The sequence below is a fragment of the Telmatherina bonti genome, assembly GCF_933228915.1.
Source record: "Telmatherina bonti genome assembly, chromosome: 8".
Taxonomy (NCBI): domain Eukaryota; kingdom Metazoa; phylum Chordata; class Actinopteri; order Atheriniformes; family Telmatherinidae; genus Telmatherina; species Telmatherina bonti.
In genome coordinates this window covers 38,545,440-38,562,260 of record NC_136626.1, presented here as the reverse complement: position 1 = coordinate 38,562,260, position 16,821 = coordinate 38,545,440, and the positions used below count along the sequence as shown (strand labels likewise).

Genomic DNA, 16,821 nt, shown 5'->3' with positions numbered 1-16,821 from the left:
CGTATTCTATCAGACTGGGACGGATTCTAGTAGACTGGGATGTATTCTATCAGACTGGGACGTATTCTATCAGACTGGGACGTATTCTAGGAGACTCAGACGTATTCTAGTAGACTGGGATGTATTCTATCAGACTGGGACGTATTCTATCAGGCTGGGACGTATTCTAGTAGACTGGGATGTATTCTATCAGACTGGGATGTATTCTATCAGACTGGGACGTATTCCATCAGACTGGGACGTATTCTATCAGACTGGGACGTATTCTATCAGACTGGGACGTATTCTATCAGACTGGAATGTATTCTATCAGACTGGGACGTATTCTAGTAGACTGGGATGTATTCTATCAGACTGGGACGTATTCTAGTAGACTGGGATGTATTCTATCAGACTGGGATGTATTCTATCAGACTGGGACGTATTCTAGTAGACTCAGACGTATTCTATCAGACTGGGATGTATTCTATCAGACTGGGATGTATTCTATCAGACTGGGACGTATTCTAGTAGACTGGGACGTATTCTATCAGAGTGGGATGTATTCTATCAGACTGGGATGTATTCTATCAGAATGGGATGTATTCTATCAGACTGGGATGTATTCTATCAGACTGGGATGTATTCTATCAGACTGGGATGTATTCTAGTAGACTGGGATGTATTCTATTAGACTGGGACGTATTCTTTCAGACTGGGATGTATTCTATCAGACTGGGACGTATTCTATCAGACTGGGACGTATTCTAGTAGACTGGGACGTATTCTAGTAGACTGGGATGTATTCTATCAGACTGGGACGTATTCTAGTAGACTGGGATGTATTCTATCAGACTGGGACGTATTCTATCAGACTGGGATGTATTCTATCAGACTGGGACGTATTCTAGTAGACTGGGATGTATTCTATCAGACTGGGATGTATTCTATCAGACTCAGACGTATTCTAGTAGACTAGGACGTATTCTATCAGACTGGGACGTATTCTATCAGACTGGGACGTATTCAATCAGACTGGGATGTATTCTAGTAGACTCAGACGTATTCTAGTACACTGGGACGTATTCTATCAGACTGGGACGTATTCTAGTAGACTGGGATGTATTCTATCAGACTGGGATGTATTCTATCAGACTGGGACGTATTCTATCAGACTGGGACGTATTCTAGGAGACTCAGACGTATTCTAGTAGACTGGGATGTATTCTATCAGAGTGGGACGTATTCTATCAGACTGGGACGTATTCTAGTAGACTGGGATGTATTCTATCAGACTGGGATGTATTCTATCAGACTCAGACGTATTCTAGTAGACTAGGACGTATTCTATCAGACTGGGACGTATTCTAGTAGACTGGGATGTATTCTATCAGACTGGGATGTATTCTAGTAGACTGGGATGTATTCTATCAGACTGGGATGTATTCTATCAGACTGGGACGTATTCTATCAGACTGGGATGTATTCTATCAGACTGGGACGTATTCTATCAGACTGGGATGTATTCTATCAGACTGGGACGTATTCTATCAGACTGGGACGTATTCTATCAGACTGGGATGTATTCTAGTAGACTGGGATGTATTCTATCAGACTGGGATGTATTCTATCAGACTGGGATGTATTCTATCAGACTGGGACGTATTCTAGTAGACTCAGACGTATTTGTATCAGACTGGGATGTATTCTATCAGACTGGGATGTATTCTATCAGACTGGGATGTATTCTATCAGACTGGGACGTATTCTATCAGACTGGGATGTATTCTATCAGACTGGGACGTATTCTATCAGACTGGGACGTATTCTATCAGACTGGGATGTATTCTATCAGAATGGGATGTATTCTATCAGACTGGGACATATTCTAGTAGACTGGGATGTATTCTATTAGACTGGGACGTATTCTAGTAGACTGGGATGTATTCTATCAGACTGGGACGTATTCTAGTAGACTGGGATGCATTCTATCAGACTGGGACGTATTCTATCAGACTGGGACGGATTCTAGTAGACTGGGATGTATTCTATCAGAATGGGACATATTCTAGTAGACTGGGATGTATTCTATCAGACTGGGACGGATTCTAGTAGACTGGGATGTATTCTATCAGACTGGGACGTATTCTATCAGACTGGGACGTATTCTAGTAGACTGGGATGTATTCTATCAGACTGGGATGTATTCTATCAGACTGGGACGTATTCTATCAGACTGGGACGTATTCTAGGAGACTCAGACGTATTCTAGTAGACTGGGATGTATTCTATCAGACTGGGACGTATTCTATCAGACTGGGACGTATTCTAGTAGACTGGGATGTATTCTATCAGACTGGGATGTATTCTATCAGACTGGGACGTATTCCATCAGACTGGGACGTATTCTATCAGACTGGGACGCATTCTATCAGACTGGGACGTATTCTATCAGACTGGAATGTATTCTATCAGACTGGGACGTATTCTAGTAGACTGGGATGTATTCTATCAGACTGGGATGTATTCTATCAGACTGGGACGTATTCTGGTAGATTGGGATGTATTCTATCAGACTGGGACGTATTCTAGTAGACTGGGATGTATTCTATCAGACTGGGATGTATTCTATCAGACTGGGACGTATTCTAGTAGACTCAGACGTATTCTATCAGACTGGGATGTATTCTATCAGACTGGGATGTATTCTATCAGACTGGGACGTATTCTAGTAGACTGGGACGTATTCTATCAGAGTGGGATGTATTCTATCAGACTGGGATGTATTCTATCAGAATGGGATGTATTCTATCAGACTGGGATGTATTCTATCAGACTGGGATGTATTCTATCAGACTGGGATGTATTCTAGTAGACTGGGATGTATTCTATTAGACTGGGACGTATTCTTTCAGACTGGGATGTATTCTATCAGACTGGGACGTATTCTATCAGACTGGGACGTATTCTAGTAGACTGGGACGTATTCTAGTAGACTGGGATGTATTCTATCAGACTGGGATGTAGTCTATCAGACTGGGACGTATTCTAGTAGACTGGGATGTATTCTATCAGACTGGGACGTATTCTATCAGACTGGGATGTATTCTATCAGACTGGGACGTATTCTAGTAGACTGGGATGTATTCTATCAGACTGGGATGTATTCTATCAGACTCAGACGTATTCTAGTAGACTAGGACGTATTCTATCAGACTGGGACGTATTCTATCAGACTGGGACGTATTCTATCAGACTGGGATGTATTCTAGTAGACTCAGACGTATTCTAGTACACTGGGACGTATTCTATCAGACTGGGACGTATTCTAGTAGACTGGGATGTATTCTATCAGACTGGGATGTATTCTATCAGACTGGGACATATTCTATCAGATTGGGACGTATTCTAGGAGACTCAGACGTATTCTAGTAGACTGGGATGTATTCTATCAGACTGGGACGTATTCTATCAGACTGGGACGTATTCTAGTAGACTGGGATGTATTCTATCAGACTGGGATGTATTCTATCAGACTCAGACGTATTCTAGTAGACTAGGACGTATTCTATCAGACTGGGACGTATTCTAGTAGACTGGGATGTATTCTATCAGACTGGGATGTATTCTATCAGACTGGGACGTATTCTAGTAGACTCAGACGTATTCTATCAGACTGGGATGTATTTTATCAGACTGGGATGTATTCTATCAGACTGGGACGTATTCTAGTAGACTGGGACGTATTCTATCAGAGTGGGATGTATTCTATCAGACTGGGATGTAGTCTATCAGAATGGGATGTATTCTATCAGACTGGAATGTATTCTATCAGACTGGGATGTATTCTATCAAACTGGGATGTATTCTAGTAGACTGGGATGTATTCTATTAGACTGGGACGTATTCTTTCAGACTGGGATGTATTCTATCAGACTGGGACGTATTCTATCAGACTGGGACGTATTCTAGTAGACTGGGACGTATTCTAGTAGACTGGGATGTATTCTATCAGACTGGGATGTATTCTATCAGACTCAGACGTATTCTAGTAGACTAGGACGTTTTCTATCAGACTGGGACGTATTCTATCAGACTGGGACGTATTCTATCAGACTGGGATGTATTCTAGTAGACTCAGACGTATTCTAGTACACTGGGACGTATTCTATCAGACTGGGACGTATTCTAGTAGACTGGGATGTATTCTATCAGACTGGGATGTATTCTATCAGACTCAGACGTATTCTAGTAGACTAGGACGTATTCTATCAGACTGGGACGTATTCTATCAGACTGGGATGTATTCTAGTAGACTCAGACGTATTCTAGTAGACTGGGACGTATTCTATCAGACTGGGACGTATTCTAGTAGACATGGATGTATTCTATCAGACTGGGATGTATTCTATCAAACTGGGACGTATTCTATCAGACTGGGACGTATTCTAGGAGACTCAGACGTATTCTAGTGGACTGGGATGTATTCTATCAGACTGGGACGTATTCTATCAGACTGGGACGTATTCTATCAGACTGGGACGTATTCTAGTAGACTGGGACGTATTCTAGTAGACTGGGATGTATTCTATCAGACTGGGATGTATTCTATCAGACTCAGACGTATTCTAGTAGACTGGGATGTATTCTATCAGACTGGGATGTATTCTAGTAGACTGGGATGTATTCTATCAGACTGGGATGTATTCTATCAGACTGGGACGTATTCTATCAGACTGGGATGTATTCTATCAGACTGGGACGTATTCTATCAGACTGGGATGTATTCTATCAGACTGGGACGTATTCTATCAGACTGGGACGTATTCTATCAGACTGGGATGTATTCTAGTAGACTGGGATGTATTCTATCAGACTGGGATGTATTCTATCAGACTGGGATGTATTCTATCAGACTGGGACGTATTCTAGTAGACTCAGACGTATTTGTATCAGACTGGGATGTATTCTATCAGACTGGGATGTATTCTATCAGACTGGGATGTATTCTATCAGACTGGGACGTATTCTATCAGACTGGGATGTATTCTATCAGACTGGGACGTATTCTATCAGACTGGGACGTATTCTATCAGACTGGGATGTATTCTATCAGAATGGGATGTATTCTATCAGACTGGGACATATTCTAGTAGACTGGGATGTATTCTATTAGACTGGGACGTATTCTAGTAGACTGGGATGTATTCTATCAGACTGGGACGTATTCTAGTAGACTGGGATGCATTCTATCAGACTGGGACGTATTCTATCAGACTGGGACGGATTCTAGTAGACTGGGATGTATTCTATCAGAATGGGACATATTCTAGTAGACTGGGATGTATTCTATCAGACTGGGACGGATTCTAGTAGACTGGGATGTATTCTATCAGACTGGGACGTATTCTATCAGACTGGGACGTATTCTAGTAGACTGGGATGTATTCTATCAGACTGGGATGTATTCTATCAGACTGGGACGTATTCTATCAGACTGGGACGTATTCTAGGAGACTCAGACGTATTCTAGTAGACTGGGATGTATTCTATCAGACTGGGACGTATTCTATCAGACTGGGACGTATTCTAGTAGACTGGGATGTATTCTATCAGACTGGGATGTATTCTATCAGACTGGGACGTATTCCATCAGACTGGGACGTATTCTATCAGACTGGGACGCATTCTATCAGACTGGGACGTATTCTATCAGACTGGAATGTATTCTATCAGACTGGGACGTATTCTAGTAGACTGGGATGTATTCTATCAGACTGGGATGTATTCTATCAGACTGGGACGTATTCTGGTAGATTGGGATGTATTCTATCAGACTGGGACGTATTCTAGTAGACTGGGATGTATTCTATCAGACTGGGATGTATTCTATCAGACTGGGACGTATTCTAGTAGACTCAGACGTATTCTATCAGACTGGGATGTATTCTATCAGACTGGGACGTATTCTAGTAGACTGGGACGTATTCTAGTAGACTGGGATGTATTCTATCAGACTGGGATGTAATCTATCAGACTGGGACGTATTCTAGTAGACTGGGATGTATTCTATCAGACTGGGACGTATTCTATCAGACTGGGATGTATTCTATCAGACTGGGACGTATTCTAGTAGACTGGGATGTATTCTATCACACTGGGATGTATTCTATCAGACTCAGACGTATTCTAGTAGACTAGGACGTATTCTATCAGACTGGGACGTATTCTATCAGACTGGGACGTATTCTATCAGACTGGGATGTATTCTAGTAGACTCAGACGTATTCTAGTACACTGGGACGTATTCTATCAGACTGGGACGTATTCTAGTAGACTGGGATGTATTCTATCAGACTGGGATGTATTCTATCAGACTGGGACGTATTCTATCAGACTGGGACGTATTCTAGGAGACTCAGACGTATTCTAGTAGACTGGGATGTATTCTATCAGAGTGGGACGTATTCTATCAGACTGGGACGTATTCTAGTAGACTGGGATGTATTCTATCAGACTGGGATGTATTCTATCAGACTCAGACGTATTCTAGTAGACTAGGACGTATTCTATCAGACTGGGACGTATTCTAGTAGACTGGGATGTATTCTATCAGACTGGGATGTATTCTAGTAGACTGGGATGTATTCTATCAGACTGGGATGTATTCTATCAGACTGGGACGTATTCTATCAGACTGGGATGTATTCTATCAGACTGGGACGTATTCTATCAGACTGGGACGTATTCTATCAGACTGGGATGTATTCTAGTAGACTGGGATGTATTCTATCAGACTGGGATGTATTCTATCAGACTGGGACGTGTTCTAGTAGACTCAGACGTATTTGTATCAGACTGGGATGTATTCTATCAGACTGGGATGTATTCTATCAGACTGGGATGTATTCTATCAGACTGGGACGTATTCTATCAGACTGGGATGTATTCTATCAGACTGGGACGTATTCTATCAGACTGGGACGTATTCTATCAGACTGGGATGTATTCTATCAGAATGGGATGTATTCTATCAGACTGGGACATATTCTAGTAGACTGGGATGTATTCTATTAGACTGGGACGTATTCTAGTAGACTGGGATGTATTCTATCAGACTGGGACGTATTCTAGTAGACTGGGATGCATTCTATCAGACTGGGACGTATTCTATCAGACTGGGACGGATTCTAGTAGACTGGGATGTATTCTATCAGAATGGGACATATTCTAGTAGACTGGGATGTATTCTATCAGACTGGGACGTATTCTAGTAGACTGGGATGTATTCTATCAGACTGGGACGTATTCTAGTAGACTGGGATGTAGTCTATCAGACTGGGACGTATTCTATCAGACTGGGACGGATTCTAGTAGACTGGGATGTATTCTATCAGACTGGGACGTATTCTATCAGACTGGGACGTATTCTATCAGACTGGGACGTATTCTATCAGACTGGGACGTATTCTATCAGACTGGGATGTATTCTATCAGACTGGGACGTATTCTAGTAGACTGGGATGTATTCTATCAGACTGGGACGTATTCTAGTAGACTGGGACGTATTTTACTAGACTGGGACGTATTCTTTCAGACTGGGACGTATTCTATCAGACTGGGACGTATTCTAGTAGACTGGGATGTATTCTATCAGACTGGGATGTATTCTATCAGACTGGGATGTATTCTATCAGACTGGGACGTATTCTATCAGACTGGGATGTATTCTATCAGACTGGGACGTATTCTATCAGACTGGGACGTATTCTATCAGACTGGGACGTATTCTATCAGACTGGGATGTATTCTATCAGAATGGGATGTATTCTATCAAACTGGGATGTATTCTATCAGACTGGGACGTATTCTAGTAGACTGGGATGTATTCTATCAGACTGGGACGTATTCTAGTAGACTGGGACGTATTCTATCAGAGTGGGACGTATTTTACTAGACTGGGACGTATTCTAGTAGACTGGGACGTATTCTATCAGACTGGGACGTCATCTAGTAGACTGGGATGTATTCTATCAGACTGGGATGTATTCTATCAGAATGGGATGTATTCTATCAGACTGGGACGTATTCTATCAGACTGGGATGTATTCTATCAGACTGGGACGTATTCTATCAGACTGGGATGTATTCTATCAGACTGGGACGGATTCTAGTAGACTGGGATGTATTCTATCAGACTGGGACGTATTCTATCAGACTGGGACGTATTCTAGTAAACTGGGATGTATTCTATCAGACTGGGATGTATTCTTTCAGACTGGGACGTATTCTATCAGACTGGGACGTATTCTAGTAGACTCAGACGTATTCTAGTAGACTGGGATGTATTCTATCAGACTGGGACGTATTCTATCAGACTGGGACGTATTCTAGTAGACTGGGATGTATTCTATCAGACTGGGATGTATTCTATCAGACTGGGACGTATTCCATCAGACTGGGACGTATTCTATCAGACTGGGACGTATTCTATCAGACTGGGACGTATTCTATCAGACTGGAATGTATTCTATCAGACTGGGACGTATTCTATCAGACTGGGACGTATTCTATCAGACTGGGATGTATTCTATCAGACTGGGACGTATTCTAGTAGACTGGGATGTATTCTATCAGACTGGGACGTATTCTAGTAGACTGGGACGTATTTTACTAGACTGGGACGTATTCTTTCAGACTGGGACGTATTCTATCAGACTGGGACGTATTCTAGTAGACTGGGATGTATTCTATCAGACTGGGACGTATTCTAGTAGACTGGGACGTATTCTATCAGAGTGGGACGTATTTTACTAGACTGGGACGTATTCTAGTAGACTGGGACGTATTCCATCAGACTGGGACGTCATCTAGTAGACTGGGATGTATTCTATCAGACTGGGATGTATTCTATCAGAATGGGATGTATTCTATCAGACTGGGACGTATTCTATCAGACTGGGATGTATTCTATCAGACTGGGACGTATTCTATCAGACTGGGATGTATTCTATCAGACTGGGACGGATTCTAGTAGACTGGGATGTATTCTATCAGACTGGGACGTATTCTATCAGACTGGGACGTATTCTAGTAAACTGGGATGTATTCTATCAGACTGGGATGTATTCTTTCAGACTGGGACGTATTCTATCAGACTGGGACGTATTCTAGTAGACTCAGACGTATTCTAGTAGACTGGGATGTATTCTATCAGACTGGGACGTATTCTATCAGACTGGGACGTATTCTAGTAGACTGGGATGTATTCTATCAGACTGGGATGTATTCTATCAGACTGGGACGTATTCCATCAGACTGGGACGTATTCTATCAGACTGGGACGTATTCTATCAGACTGGGACGTATTCTATCAGACTGGAATGTATTCTATCAGACTGGGACGTATTCTATCAGACTGGGACGTATTCTATCAGACTGGGATGTATTCTATCAGACTGGGACGTATTCTAGTAGACTGGGATGTATTCTATCAGACTGGGACGTATTCTAGTAGACTGGGACGTATTTTACTAGACTGGGACGTATTCTTTCAGACTGGGACGTATTCTATCAGACTGGGACGTATTCTAGTAGACTGGGATGTATTCTATCAGACTGGGACGTATTCTAGTAGACTGGGACGTATTCTATCAGAGTGGGACGTATTTTACTAGACTGGGACGTATTCTAGTAGACTGGGACGTATTCTATCAGACTGGGACGTCATCTAGTAGACTGGGATGTATTCTATCAGACTGGGATGTATTCTATCAGAATGGGATGTATTCTATCAGACTGGGACGTATTCTATCAGACTGGGATGTATTCTATCAGACTGGGACGTATTCTATCAGACTGGGATGTATTCTATCAGACTGGGACGGATTCTAGTAGACTGGGATGTATTCTATCAGACTGGGACGTATTCTTTCAGACTGGGACGTATTCTATCAGACTGGGACGTATTCTAGTAGACTGGGATGTATTCTATCAGACTGGGATGTATTCTATCAGACTGGGATGTATTCTATCAGACTGGGACGTATTCTATCAGACTGGGATGTATTCTATCAGACTGGGACGTATTCTATCAGACTGGGACGTATTCTATCAGACTGGGATGTATTCTATCAGACTGGGATGTATTCTATCAGAATGGGATGTATTCTATCAAACTGGGATGTATTCTATCAGACTGGGACGTATTCTAGTAGACTGGGATGTATTCTATCAGACTGGGACGTATTCTAGTAGACTGGGACGTATTCTATCAGAGTGGGATGTATTTTACTAGACTGGGACGTATTCTAGTAGACTGGGACGTATTCTATCAGACTGGGACGTCATCTAGTAGACTGGGATGTATTCTATCAGACTGGGATGTATTCTATCAGAATGGGATGTATTCTATCAGACTGGGACGTATTCTATCAGACTGGGATGTATTCTATCAGACTGGGACGTATTCTATCAGACTGGGATGTATTCTATCAGACTGGGACGGATTCTAGTAGACTGGGATGTATTCTATCAGACTGGGACGTATTCTATCAGACTGGGACGTATACTAGTAAACTGGGATGTATTCTATCAGACTGGGATGTATTCTTTCAGACTGGGACGTATTCTATCAGACTGGGACGTATTCTAGTAGACTCAGACGTATTCTAGTAGACTGGGATGTATTCTATCAGACTGGGACGTATTCTATCAGACTGGGACGTATTCTAGTAGACTGGGATGTATTCTATCAGACTGGGATGTATTCTATCAGACTGGGACGTATTCCATCAGACTGGGACGTATTCTATCAGACTGGGACGTATTCTATCAGACTGGGACGTATTCTATCAGACTGGAATGTATTCTATCAGACTGGGACGTATTCTAGTAGACTGGGATGTATTCTATCAGACTGGGATGTATTCTATCAGACTGGGATGTATTCTATCAGACTGGGACGTATTCTATCAGACTGGGACGTATTCTATCAGACTGGGATGTATTCTATCAGACTGGGACGTATTCTAGTAGACTGGGACGTATTCTTTCAGACTGGGACGTATTCTATCAGACTGGGACGTATTCTAGTAGACTGGGATGTATTCTATCAGACTGGGATATATTCTATCAGACTGGGATGTATTCTATCAGACTGGGACGTATTCTATCAGACTGGGATGTATTCTATCAGACTGGGACGTATTCTATCAGACTGGGACGTATTCTATCAGACTGGGATGTATTCTATCAGACTGGGATGTATTCTATCAGAATGGGATGTATTCTATCAAACTGGGATGTATTCTATCAGACTGGGACGTATTCTAGTAGACTGGGATGTATTCTATCAGACTGGGACGTATTCTGGTAGACTGGGACGTATTCTATCAGAGTGGGACGTATTTTACTAGACTGGGACGTATTCTATCAGACTGGGACGTATTCCATCAGAGTGGGACGTATTCTAGTAGACTGGGATGTATTCTATCAGACTGGGATGTATTCTATCAGACTGGGATGTATTCTATCAGACTGGGACGTATTCTATCAGACTGGGACGTATTCTATCAGACTGGGATGTATTCTATCAGACTGGGACGTATTCTATCAGGCTGGGACGTATTCTATCAGAGTGGGATGTATTCTATCAGACTGGGATGTATTCTATCATACTGGGATGTATTCTATCAAACTGGGATGTATTCTAGTAGACTGGGATGTATTCTATCAGACTGGGACGTATTCTAGTAGACTCAGACGTATTCTAGTAGACTGGGACGTATTCTATCAGACTGGGACGTATTCTTTCAGACTGGGATGTATTCTATCAGACTGGGACGTATTCTATCAGACTGGGACGTATTCTAGTAGAATGGGACGTATTCTAGTAGACTGGGATGTATTCTATCAGACTGGGATGTATTCTATCAGACTGGGACGTATTCTATCAGACTGGGACGTATTCTAGTAGACTGGGATGTATTCTATCAGACTGGGATGTATTCTAGTAGACTGGGACGTATTCTATCAGACTGGGATGTATTCTTTCAGACTGGGACGTATTCTATCAGACTGGGATGTATTCTAGTAGACTCAGACGTATTCTAGTAGACTGGGACATATTCTATCAGACTGGGACGTATTCTAGTAGACTGGGACGTATTCTATCAGACTGGGACGAATTCTAGTAGACTGGGACGTATTCTAGTAGACTGGGACGTATTCTATCAGACTGGGATGTCTTCTATCAGACTGGGATGTATTCTATCAGACTGGGACGTATTCTTTCAGACTGGGATGTATTCTATCAGACTGGGACGTATTCTATCAGACTGGGACGTATTCTAGTAGACTGGGACGTATTCTAGTAGACTGGGACGTATTCTATCAGACTGGGATGTATTCTATCAGACTGGGACATATTCTATCAGACTGGGACGTATTCTTTCAGACTGGGATGTATTCTATCAGACTGGGACGTATTCTATCAGACTGGGACGTATTCTAGTAGAATGGGACGTATTCTAGTAGACTGGGATGTATTCTATCAGACTGGGATGTATTCTATCAGACTGGGATGTATTCTATCAGACTGGGACGTATTCTAGTAGACTGGGATGTATTCTATCAGACTGGGACGTATTCTATCAGACTGGGATGTATTCTATCAGACTGGGACATATTCTATCAGACTGGGACGTACTCTTTCAGACTGGGATGTATTCTATCAGACTGGGACGTATTCTATCAGACTGGGACGTATTCTAGTAGAATGGGACGTATTCTAGTAGACTGGGATGTATTCTATCAGACTGGGATGTATTCTATCAGACTGGGATGTATTCTATCAGACTGGGACGTATTCTAGTAGACTGGGATGTATTCTATCAGACTGGGATGTATTCTATCAGACTCAGACGTATTCTAGTAGACTGGGACGTATTCTATCAGACTGGGACGTATTCTTTCAGACTGGGACGTATTCTATCAGACTGGGATGTATTCTAGTAGACTCAGACGTATTCTAGTAGACTGGGACGTATTCTATCAGACTGGGACGTATTCTAGTAGACTGGGACGTATTCTATCAGACTGGGACGAATTCTAGTAGTCTGGGACGTATTCTAGTAGACTGGGACGTATTCTAGTAGACTGGGACGTATTCTATCAGACTGGGACGTATTCTAGTAGACTGGGACGTATTCTATCAGACTGGGACGTATTCTAGTAGACTGGGACGTATTTTAGCTGGTGTGGATGTCGTCGCATATGTATTAGCAGCAAAGAAAACTGATGTGAAGAATGTTCATGCCAGGTAAACCTCCCTGCAGGAGACAAATAACAGGAAGAAAGAAGTGATTCTGTTTGTCTGTGGGAAGGTGAAACATCTTTAATGAGTTGAGAATTTTCAAACATGAAAATTTCAGATTAAAGAGCTTCAACCTCCATCAGCAGGTTCACCGGGAACTCAACTCCACAACATCTCTAGATGTCTGTTAGTTCCAGCAGTCCAGTGGCCGAACACAGGCAATGTCCAAGCTTTACAGTCTCTGTGTCCTCTGGTCCTGGTCCATGTGGTTTTACGTGTGCTCCTCTTCATTTTTTGATGCGGCTCAGTCTGTCACACATGATGGACAAGTACTGGGTCAGCTTCACCATGGCGATGATGATGCTCCCTATGATCAAGGTGCAGGTTGGCCAGAACAAGGAGTGGAAGACGGCAACTCTGCCGTAGATCTGGGTGAAAATGGCGCTGTGTGTTCTGTCAGTGGGGTCAACAAAACACTGAACCGTGTGCTGCGACCTGAGACGCTCAGACATGTTCTGAACTATGAAGTGTGTTGCAGCATAGTCTTTACGGCACCTCGGGACGTAGAAACACTGAAAAACAGGACAGAAAAGAGGAAAAACATGGAAGTCACATTATTTTACACAGAGAAAGAAACAGAATTAGGTGTGTAATGTGTTCCAGCTAAAGAACATTTCCGTAGACGTATATTCAGATCTCAACCAGAATAATGTCACATTACCTTTCCCACAGGGAGAGAAGCGTAGAGACTCTGTTATATCTCAGGGAGTATTTATCACATTTCCTTCTTGTTTAAAACATCTTTTCTATATTTCAGCTGGAAAACAAACTTGAAACAACATAAACGTAACGGATAATCGCACAGCTTAAATATAAATTTAAACCTAAATATGAAATGCTTCTACCACACTTAAACCTCGCCCACAGTGGCGCAGCGTGGGCATTGTCCATTAGTTTTCTCTGCTGTGTATTTGTTGAGGTAAAATTGGGCGGAGTCTAACAGCATGCATGTAGAGCATTTTGATTCAATCAAATATTTAGATTTTACATTTAACATTAAGATTTAGATTTATTTCATAAATTTGACATCAAATTCAGATTTAGACAAAGTATTGAGACTCAACATGCAATATTTACCAAGTTAGAATTTAAACCTGTGTATAGCGTTTGAAAAATAATCATTTACTGTGTAAAATTTACATCAAATTTAAACATTTATATTCATAATTTAATCTATATTTAGTTTAATTAAATTTTAATATTTATTTGACGAGAAGAGAAACATTTATAGTTTATATATTGGATATTTAACATTTCACATTTAAAAGATGACATAAAATTTAGATTAAATATTTAGATGAGAACATTTAGATATAATTTATATACGACCTGTATGGCTATGCTTTTTAGTTATGTTAATGGTTTGTTTTTTAACTAATATCCATGTCAGATGTAGGAAAATGTCCTAAATAGTGGAGATTAATAATGACAATGTATCCGCTACATCTTTTAAACATTTTTACACTGCACTGAAAACAAATGAAAAAAGCCGTTGGAAGATGCGTACCTCTGGGTTGTTCTCTTGCGTCTCCTCGTTGTGCAGCAGTCGCATCACTCTTCCTGATGAGTTGAGGCTGACGTAGACTTGGAGGCAGGGATAGCGGGAGTTCTTCCAGCACTCTGATCCACAGCTGTATGAGCAGTTCACGTCCCACACAATGGTAGCATTCAGAATGGTGCACGTATCTTCATGTGTCCACAGACTGTGGGAAAGAACTGATGTAACTTCATCTGGGGATGGGATGGAATAATTCTATTCCTTTGTTTCAGTCACCTGACTTTTAAAGACCGACAGACTTCCAGCTAAACAAACAACATGGCTGACGTTCCATCTAAACAAACAACATGGCTGACGTTCCATCTAAACAAACAACATGGCTTACGTTCCAGCTAAACAACATGGCTTATGTTCCATCTAAACAACATGACTTACGTTCCATCTAAACAACATGACTTACGTTCCATCTAAACAAACAACATGGCTTACGTTCCATCTAAACAACATGGCTTACGTTCCATCTAAACAACATGGCTTACGTTCCATCTAAACAAACAACATGGCTGACGTTCCATCTAAACAAACAACATGGCTGAAGTTCCATCTAAACAACATGACTTACGTTCCATCTAAACAAGCAACATGGCTGAAGTTCCATCTAAACAAAGAACATGGCTGAAGTTCCATCTAAACAACATGACCTAAGTTCCATCTAAACAAACAACATGGCTGAAGTTCCAGCTAAACAAGATGGCTTATGTTCCATCTAAACAACATGGCTTACGTTCCATCTAAACAAGAAACATGGCTGAAGTTCCATCTAAACAAACAACATGGCTGAAGTTCCATCTAAACAACATGGCTTACGTTCCATCTAAACAACATGACTTACGTTCCATCTAAACAAACAACATGGCTGACGTTCCATCTAAACAAACAACATGGCTGAAGTTCCATCTAAACAACATGACCTAAGTTCCATCTAAACAAACAACATGGCTGAAGTTCCATCTAAACAACATGACTTACGTTCCATCTAAACAACATGACTTACGTTCCATCTAAACAAACAACATGGCTTACGTTCCATCTAAACAACATGGCTTACGTTCCATCTAAACAACATGGCTTACGTTCCATCTAAACAAACAACATGGCTGACGTTCCATCTAAACAAACAACATGGCTGAAGTTCCATCTAAACAACATGACTTACGTTCCATCTAAACAAGAAACATGGCTGAAGTTCCATCTAAACAAACAACATGGCTTACGTTCCATCTAAACAACATGGCTTACGTTCCATCTAAACAACATGACTTACGTTCCATCTAAACAAACAACATGGCTGACGTTCCATCTAAACAAACAACATGGCTGAAGTTCCATCTAAACAACATGACCTAAGTTCCATCTAAACAAACAACATGGCTGAAGTTCCATCTAAACAACATGACTTACGTTCCATCTAAACAACATGACTTACGTTCCATCTAAACAACATGACTTACGTTCCATCTAAACAAACAACATGGCTTACGTTCCATCTAAACAACATGACTTACGTTCCATCTAAACAAACAACATGGCTTACGTTCCATCTAAACAACATGACTTACGTTCCATCTAAACAAACAACATGGCTTACGTTCCATCTAAACAACATGACTTACGTTCCATCTAAACAAACAACATGGCTTACGTTCCATCTAAACAACATGACTTACGTTCCATCTAAACAAACAACATGGCTTACGTTCCATCTAAACAACATGACTTACGTTCCATCTAAACAAACAACATGGCTTACGTTCCATCTAAACAAACAACATGGCTGAAGTTCCGTCTAAACAAACAACATGGCTGAAGTTCCATCTAAACAACATGACTTACGTTCCATCTAAACAAACAACATGGCTTACGTTCCATCTAAACAAAATGACTTACGTTCCATCTAAACAAACAACAT

At 41.4% G+C, this 16,821-nt stretch overlaps 1 protein-coding gene across 3 annotated transcripts in view; it reads right to left on the bottom strand.

The window, feature by feature from the left end:
- Positions 1 to 13,442: 13,442 nt before the first annotated feature.
- s100p (S100 calcium binding protein P) overlaps positions 13,443 to 16,821 on the bottom strand; it is an 86,912-nt gene continuing 83,533 nt past the window's right edge. For all 3 annotated transcript variants that reach the window (XM_079245219.1, XM_079245218.1, XM_079245220.1), the window contains exons 4-5: positions 14,862 to 15,057; positions 13,443 to 13,866 (exon numbers count right to left, since the gene is read on the bottom strand). In XM_079245219.1, the coding sequence (XP_079101345.1) occupies positions 13,582 to 13,866; positions 14,862 to 15,057 (481 nt within the window). In that variant the 3' untranslated portion in view covers positions 13,443 to 13,581. The remainder of the gene's footprint in view (positions 13,867 to 14,861; positions 15,058 to 16,821) is intronic.